Below are 9,208 nucleotides of genomic sequence, written 5' to 3'. Positions count from 1 at the left end.
AAAGAGTACTCACCAGAGAGACAGAGAGAGACAGTGAGAGGGAAAGTGAGAAACTATCCCCAGGGATGGCCAAGCCATAATCCCTTCTCCACCATCCTCCTGGCATTTTGGCAGACATGCATATAATACCCAGGGTGATTTTCAAGCTGCTAGGTTCAGGACTCGAACTGCAGTCCAACATGTGGGAGTCCAGCACCTTAACCATCATGCTATCTGTTGGACCCAAGGATGAGTGTAGTTTATTTAGCCATTCTGTAGACCTTTAGGAGTTATTTCTAAGCCTCTTTTAGAAGAGTACCTACTGGAGTCAGTGGGTGGCATGGTGGTTAAGACACTGGACTCCCACCACATGGCTGACCACAGTTTGAGTCCTGGATCTGGCAGCTTGCTTTCTCTCTCTCTCTCTCTCTATCTCTCTCTAGCCCTTGCTCTCTGGTGAGTGCCTATGTCAAATTAAAAAAATAAATAAATAAAATAATAATGATAAATACAATTAAATAAATAATTCTTTTTGGGGGGAGATTTTTGCTGCAGGGCACATCCGCTCACTGGAGAGACAGAGACAAAAAGCGAAAATTGCGCCTCCCACCCCATAGGGGTGATGGCCAAGCCACAATCCCTTTTTCCTCCGTCCTTCTCTTGGGCATGCATGGATATGTCCCTGGCATAAGTCTGAAGCCACGGGGTCCAGGACTTGAACTGTGGTCAGCCATGTGAGAGTCCAGTAACGTAAATGCTATGCCATCTGCTGGTCCCAATAAATAATTCTTAAAAGAAAAAAATTAATAATAAGAGCACCTATTTAGGGGGCAAATAGCAGTGGTTAAGGAAGTTGTGGCCAACTACGTGGCTCAATTCCTGACTCAGAAGTTTGAAAAACATGCTGGGCAAGTGTGCATGCACATACAAAATCCCAAAAGGAGAGGGGATTGCAGTGCAGCCTTAGCCCCTGAGAGGGGCTCTCCACTTTTTCTCTCTTGCTATCTCCATGGTGAGTGCACACACCCTTTAGCAAATTTAAAAAAAGAAAAAAAATTACTTATAATTTATATATAAATTTATATATTAATATAAAAATGTACATATAAACATGAGAATTTTGTCTATATCTGATTATTTCCTTAAAAAAAATTGCTAGATATGGAGTTACTGAAGGAGGGTATAAACCTCATTTTTTTTTTTTTAGGAATCATTTTATTTAATTCTATTTATTTTTATTTTAATATGACCAGAGAGGGACAGAGAGACAAAGAGGGAAAGTGAGAAAGCAGGTCTGGGACTTGAGCCACAATCAAGCATGTGGGAGTCTAGTGCCCTTAACCACCATGCTACTATAGGCACCGTGAGGGTATGAACCTTTTAAAAGACTTGATATGTGATCAAGTTGCACTGGCACAAGTGGGAGCGTGCCACTGCATGGAGGCTAACCACGTGGAGGCCTGGGTTTGGTACCCAGTTCAACATAAACAGGATGGGTGTGGTGCTGTGGCCCAGTGATCCTGGCTAACTGAGAAGCTAGGACAGGAGGACTACAATGAGGCAGCACCATGTCAAAAATATTTCTCAGAGTCAGCAGGTAACATAGTGGTTAAGGGTTAAGGCACTTGACTCTCACATGGTCAAACAGATTTTGAGTCCCAGACCTAGTGGGACCTTGAAAATCATGCCAAGAACATGTGCATGCATACCCAAAATTCCAGAAGGAGAATAAAAGAGAAAGGATTGTGGTATTGCCACCCACCCTGATGGGTGATTTCTCATGTTGCCTCTCACTGTATCTCTCTGGTGAGTACCAGTGTCCTGTGGCAAAAATCTTAGGGGAAAAAATAGTTTTCTCTCCCTCTCTTATGTATGTACCTTCTTGCTCAAAACAAAACAAACAAACAAAAAAACAATAAAAAAACTTGATATATTGTCCAAATGCTCTCCAGAAAGCAGAGTAATGAGGGTATAGATTTTATAGCATTTTTGTCAACATAATAAAAATTTCAAATCCTAAGTAATTTAATTCTAGCAATTAATTAATTATTATGTAAAAATCAATCTCTTGTAAAAGTGGAAAATTGATTGTCAAGACGGAAAGCATAAAATGGTTTGAGAGGTCCACAAAATGCAGTATTGATGTGCGTCTGCAGCTGACCCACCTATATACTTCACTTCTACCTCTGCCAGCGTCTGCAGACAGTTCTCGTATGTCACTTCCTCAACGTCGAGCAGCCCAACCGCATCGTACACCTGCTTTGTCTGCACAATGAGCTCCTCAGTTCTTGCTTTAATTTGCTCTGGTGAGAGATCCCATCTTAAAACATTTCTGCCAGCTGCAGTGGAGGAAGACAGTGCCTGAAGAGGAGACATCACTTCTCTTCCTAATGTCATTCTGAGTAAAATCCTGGAGCCACCGATTCTGAAAAGAATCAGAACAAGAATAAAAATTAAGGACTTCTGTTGCTCTACAGTCAACAAACAAATGAGTATGAGAAAGTTAAATTTTAAATTAAAAATAATTTTTTAAAAATACTGAACAAATTCTCTCTGGTTAACACATACAAAATTAAATGCCTTGGTGTTTTCTACATTTTTAGTGAAAGTTGTATTAATTACATAACTAATGGGTTATGTAATCAAATCATATGGAAAAATAAAGTTAAGTATTAGAGACACAATAATTGTTGTTAAATTAAGCCATTTATCTTCCTTAATATTTTTTTCTCTGTTAACTTCTACCTATTATATATATGTACTCAAAACATTGTGCAGATTTAGTCAGAGAATTTAAAAATTCTTTTTATACTTGACACCAATATTTTTTAAATAAAAATTTCATGAAAATTAAGAATAACAAATTTGGGGCCAGCAGATGGCATGGTGGTTGGGGATGCTGGACTCCCACATGGCTGACCACTGTTAAGAGTCCTGGACCTGGTGGCTTGCTTTCTTGCTTTCTCTTTCTCTCTCTCCTTCTCCCTGGTCAAATTGAAATAAATAAATAATTGGATAAATAAAGTTAAACAAACAAACAAAAATGTTTAGAAAAAAAGAAGAAAAGTAAAAATAACAAATTCTGGGGGCCAGTTGATAGTGTAGCAGTTATGTCACTAGACTCCCACATGCCTGACCATGGTTCAAGTCCTGGACCTGGTGGCTTGAAACTCATGCTGGACGTGTGTTTGTGTGCAGTCAGGATCCCAGGAAGAGAATGGAATAGAAGGGACTGCGGTTTGGCCATGCCCCCATGGGGTGATTTCTCACTTTTCCTCTCACTGTCTCTGTCTCTCTGGTAAGCATACTTACCCTAAGGCAAAAACCTCTACAAACAAAACAAAACAAACAAAAAAGCAAAAAAATTCTGAATTTAAAATGTGGTAAATAAACTCTGGTACAGCTATGGTATTATATTAAAAGAAAAAAAGTTGTTGTTGAGAATAATGCCAGTCTTTTACTCCCTTAAAACATTCAACTAGAGGCCTGGTGGTGGTGCATGATAATGCAACTGGACCAAATGGGAAAGGTCCTGGGTCGTGTTGGAGCCTTCCCTGGGCATGCTGGGTAGACACCTGTATGCCCATGATCTGGGATAACCGGGACTCGGAGTGGATCATAACACAAAAGCCCTTCTGGGGGCACCTGTCTGACTCTCTCTCCCCATCATAGAAGAAATAAATGAATAAACTTTTAAAAAGTCATTCAAACTAGTAATACTAATGCCTTGTATCTATATGTATTTATGTGTATTGAAATTTTAGAGCTTATAAAAAATGTTATTTACTATTTTTAGCGAGATTTTTATTACAGGGCATGTGAGCTCATAGAGACAGAAACAGCACCTCTCTGGCGTAGTGGGGGAACGGTCATGTCACAATCCCTTCTCCTTCATTTTCCTCTCAGGGTTTTGGGCATGCGTGCACTGGCGCTTGGTGTGAATTTAAGCTGCTGGGTCCTGGACTTGAACTGCAGTTGACTACGTGTGAGTCTAGGGATGTAACCATTACGCCATCTGCTGGTCCCCAAAGTGTTACGTTTTAATAGCTAACATTTATTATATGTTTAGGCACTGTTCAAAATGTTTTCCAAGTAGCAACTACCAACAACCTTATGAATTACATACTGTGGTTATTCTCATTTTACTAAAGAAGAAAATGAAACAGAGAAGTTAGGTAACTTGCCCATGATCACAGATAGTTGTATTGTGAGAGCAAAGATGAAAATTTAGGCAGTTATAAATCCAGAACTCATATTTAACCACTGTGTTGAACTTCCTTTCTATTATCTTTTTTTTTTTTTTTTAAGAGAGTTTCAGTTTTGTTTTTAAAAGATGGCTGCAATCTCCCTGCCTCAGCCTCCCAAGCAGCTTGGACTATAGGCACTTTTATTTGTAAAACAGAAATTTCTGTGTTTAGATTTGTAAATATAATTGTCGTCAGTGCCCCTGTTGCTCGTATTGTCCTGCCTTGCATCTGTGATTCTGCTCAGTTAGGGTTTGGAGATATACTAATCGCTATGTACCACCAGGCACATACCACTGTACCTGGCTTTTACAGTAGACCAGGAATGCACCCAGGCCTCTCATAAGGCCACCGCCTGAGGAGCAGCAGTATTTTTGTAGTGTCAGTCACTGCAAGGGACCTTGGGGATAACATGGTAAACTGAGATACTACTACTCTTTTTGTTTGTTTGTTTTGCTATAGGGCATGTGCACTCCTGACAGACAGAGAAAGAGAGAGAGGGAATATAAGAAATAACCACCTAGGGGGTGGCTATGCTACAATCCCTTCTCCTCCATTTTCTTCTAGAGATCTTGGCCATGCACGCACGTGAGCCCGACATGGTATTTGGGCTGCAGGTCCAGGGCTCAAACTGTACAGTTGGCCACACGGGATCCAGTAACTTAACCTCCTCACCACCTGCTGGCCTAGATAGTGGTGCTATTCTCCTACAGTCAAGAAGGTGAGTGGATAAGTAGGCAATTATGCTACATTGAAATGAGTGCTATGATGAGAAGCAGAGGGAATCCCGCAAGACCACAGAAGGGGCATCCATCTTGGTCTTGGGGAACAGGGGAAGATGTGGAGGAAGATTTTCTAGAAGAAGCAACAAGTAAGCCAAGATGTGAACAGCATGTAGAAATTATCCACAGGCTAAAGGCTGTAAGAAAATAGCAAGCCAAAAGGGTAAGGAGGGATTAGACACTGAGGAGGCCTGGGAATCATTAAAGTGTAATCGAAGAGGAAGAAGGAAAACCAGGCCAAGATGGGTTCTAGGAGGTTGTGAATGAAGCCGTGCAGTCTCTGCAGAATTTAGCAGGAGAGCAACTGAGCACTCTGGCAAGAGTGGTGTCAATGGACTGATGGGGGGTAAGCCAGATTAATGTGACTAAGGACGAAGGGGGCAGAAAACTGGAAAGAGCACACCTAAGCAATCCTCTATAGACGTGGCTGTGAAAATAAGGGAGAGCTACAGCAGCATGGCTGGAAGGGGCAGAGCTATAGAAGAGAAGCATTTCTGAGAGAGATCTGAACACTGACCTCCTTCATTCCTCCTCCCCTGCATTGAGTCTCCCTTACGAGAATTGGTTAATACTTAACACTGAAGGCTGGCAGATGATTTTCTAATACGCTTTCACCTTTCTTCTTCTATCGGTTGTGTTACATAGTGACCCAGGGTTAAACTGTTTGTTCCAAAAGCTGTCTAGGCCTGTTATATTTGTTTTAGTGTTCTTTATTTATTTAACTAAATATATGCAAAATGAGGACACTCTTATTTCTGGGATAGGTAAAATGCTTTGGGAATAATTTTTCATTTTTTTATTTTTTGGAGAGGTTTTTGCTATAGGGCGCATGCGCTTGCCAGACAGAGAGAGACAGAGAGACAGAAAGCGAGAAATCACCCCCCAGGGGAGATGGACATGCCGCAATCCCTTCTCCTCCATTCTCCTCTTGGGATCTTGGACACGCACGCACATGCGCCTGGCATGAGTTTAAGCCACTGGGTCCGGGACTCGAACCACAGTCAACTACATAGGAGTCCAGCGACATAGCCATTACGCTAACTGCTGGTCCCAGGGAATAATTTTTTAAAAGACCGTTACTGATCCAGACATGGTGGTACAGGCGGTAGGGTACCACTGCGTAATGCTGGATATGGGGAGGCTCCAGGGTCAGATCCTGAGTTAACCTGAACATGTCAGGCATGTCTATAAGCCTGGGTGCCTGAAAAGCTGGGGGGAGGACTGTGCTGTGGTGAAACCCTGTCTAAAGTACTCCCCACATAGATGAAAGGAAGGAATGAAGGAAGGAAGCAAGCCTAGATGAGTGCAAAGAAGGAACTTAAAAAAAGACATAAAAATCAATAACAAAAATTACTGCCAATATAAAAGGGTGGAAAACTAATGATGAAGATTCAGAAGGCTTCTAAATTCAGATTTCTTATGTGTGTCTTGAAATTCTTACTTTACTTACACGAAAGATTGGAAATCAAAGACGAGGCCTTCTGTGCATACTGTGAGCAAAGACAGTGAAGAATTCCAATCAAGTCATTCTTACTTTAAAAAGTCTTGGTCTTAGATGGAAAGATTTGGTAATATATACTGTTTTAAGTTTCAGTACAATATTTAAGGCATTTATCTTTTTTATGAGTCTACGTGGGATCATTTTTTTTCCAATTAATTATTAAAAGATATGTAGAGAGTAAGGGCCCTACAGAAAGAGGAAGAAATGGTTATCGAATGTGAGCAGAGCAATTTATTTTAGATAGAAGAGAAAACTACAGTCAGTAAAAATCAATGAAACAAGTAAAATGGGAGTAGTTAGGTTACAGTAAAAAATGTAGGATGTTGGAATTTAGGAACTCAAAGGTTAAGCACTATGATTAGACTGAAGACATTTTTCCTGAAAGTCTCAATAGATGAGTGATATAAATAAGTTGACGAGTGCAAAGAACCAAGAGCCTAGCTTGAATAAAGGAACTAAGGGGTCAGCAGCCTGACAGTTGGGCCTATGAGAAGGTTTTAAGACCAAACCAGGACCAAACGTCTTGAAGAATGGAGAGGACCAATAGGTGGTGGGACAGGACTTCAGGAGCAGGCTAAAGAAGGGTAAAACCAGAACACGAGCCTCAAAAAACTTTTTATCTGAGGGTGGAGAAGTATTGACTAGGGGCATCACTGCAGGTAGGCATGGCAGCTGGAAAACAAAGAGGGTACGGACCCTTCCTCCTTACTTTGTGAAAAGGGTGTGGAAGAAAGAAGGATGCAGGAGAAACATTTTCTACAGGGTTGAAAGGATTTTAGTAAAGGTCAAGAGAAGAAGGGATGATCTAGCACAGAGTGTCAAAAAAAAAAAAAAAAAAAAAGACATTATTCACCATGCTACAGGGTTCCAAATAACAAGGGGGGAATCTAGAGTGTCCTAGATGGTTAAATGTGAATTGGTTGTCCAGTTTCTTGCCTTTCCTCTCTATCGAATTACTTACAATTTCCTCCCAATACCCATGTACTTCCTACACAGTCCAAGTTCTTTGAAGGAGGCTGCCTCTAATTCCAGAACTCTTGCTTGGAATGCTGGCAGAGAAAGGGTCTTACTCCTCCTGACTGTAATGGAGTTAGCTGTGTCCTCAACTGCAGTTGGCTGCCATCCTGTGGGAGAATAGAATCTGATTTCTGGTGAAATAAACACTGTATGTGGCAGAATAAAGGAAGGAAACCATATATTTAATGACATCACTAATGAGCTCCTAGATCAACTGACTCTAAAGCCTGACACAGAGCTGGACTTTCTAGTTATGCAAGTCATTAAGTCCCCTCTCGGGTTTAAGAGTTTGAATGTGGTTTACATATATATATGTATAGGATCCTAGCTAATAAAGGAAGAAAAACCAAGGAAGGAATAAGTATAGGAAATAAAAACAGTGTAGAGGTTCAGAGTATAAGAAATGATGGATGGCTGGAGGGTTTTAGATACTTAATGTTGGCCCAAAATAATAGGGATATGAAGTTCAGTGTGTGGAGTTGGCAAAACATTTCCAGAGTAATTATCCCTGCAACTTCTCATGGATCACAGAATAGGGGCCTAAAAGAAAGAGTCACCCATGATCACAACTGATTATACTCCCAAGATAGTGAAGTCTTCGCATCCCAGTGAAGCCCTGGGATGACTGAGTTACAGAAACAGTAAATGGAAGAACAATGACTAAAACACAGGACTTTCACAACTTAAATACCCAGCCCTTTTTGCCACACCTCTTATTATAAACTAATGACTATGAACACATTTTCGTTATTGATAAAAAAAAAAAAAACTTTACGAGAATTTTAAAGAAATTCATGTATGTCATTGATAAGATGACATTCCCTGGTTATTGTTTATTTCCTAGATTTTTAAAATGATTATTTTATTTCATTTTATTTATTTTAATTTGACCAGAGAGGGAGAGAGAGAGAAAGAGAGAGAGAAAGTGAGAAAGCAAGCCACCAGGTCCAGGACTTGAACCACGGTGAGCAATAATGTGGGAGTCCAGGCCCCTCAACCACCATGTCACCTGCAGGCCCCATTATTTAACTTTTGCTAAAAGGCTGAATGTTTAGTCACAGCATATCTGATTTTAAGTCAGTTAAATGGATAAAGGGCTAGGCAGTGGCACAGTGGGTTCATATCCCAGGAGCTCCCCAAGCATGCCAGGCATATGTGTGCCTGGCTGTGATTCGGGCTAGCTGATTCCGGGGGTAGATAGTACCATGGATGTCCTCTTGGTAGTATCTCCCTTCCTCTTTCTTTCTCTTGTAGAAGAAATAATTAATAAACTTAAAAACAAAACAAAACAAAACAAAAAAAACCCTGATACAGATGTCAGTACCTCCACAGGCTAAATGGATGCACTCTGTCCAGTTTCCATCGCAACTAATGAAAAACTTCCCCTTCCTTAACATAGTATTATTCCTTGAAGATGGAAGGGCTTAAACAATGAAAGAGAGAAAAAGTTAGAATTCACTATGTTATGGATCAACACAATACATTAAAATGTACCGGGCCAGATGGTGGTGTAGCAGTAACAGGATAGAAACCACACGAAAAGGTTCTGTGTTCACAACCCCAGGTTTCCTCTACACTCTGGACCCGCATGTGCATACCCATGATCTGGGCTGGTTGAGCTGAGGCTGGGGTGGATCATAGCATGAGAACCCTGTTGGGAGTACAACCCTCCACCCTGTTCTCTG

At 40.8% G+C, this 9,208-nt stretch overlaps 1 protein-coding gene across 1 annotated transcript in view; it reads right to left on the bottom strand.

Annotated features, from left to right (window-relative positions):
- Window positions 1–2,404, bottom strand: part of NLN (neurolysin) — a gene marked incomplete at its 5' end in the record, with an annotated part of 74,394 nt that extends 71,990 nt beyond the window's left edge. Inside the window, 1 exon segment of the mRNA XM_006170923.2 lies at window positions 2,145–2,404. Within this exon segment, the coding sequence (XP_006170985.2) occupies window positions 2,145–2,404 (260 nt within the window).
- Window positions 2,405–9,208: the final 6,804 nt, after the last annotated feature.

The sequence above is a fragment of the Tupaia chinensis genome, unplaced genomic scaffold, assembly GCF_000334495.1.
Source record: "Tupaia chinensis unplaced genomic scaffold, TupChi_1.0 Scaffold149178_1, whole genome shotgun sequence".
Classification (NCBI taxonomy): Eukaryota; Metazoa; Chordata; class Mammalia; order Scandentia; family Tupaiidae; genus Tupaia; species Tupaia belangeri.
This window is presented reverse-complemented; position numbering and strand designations above follow the sequence as displayed.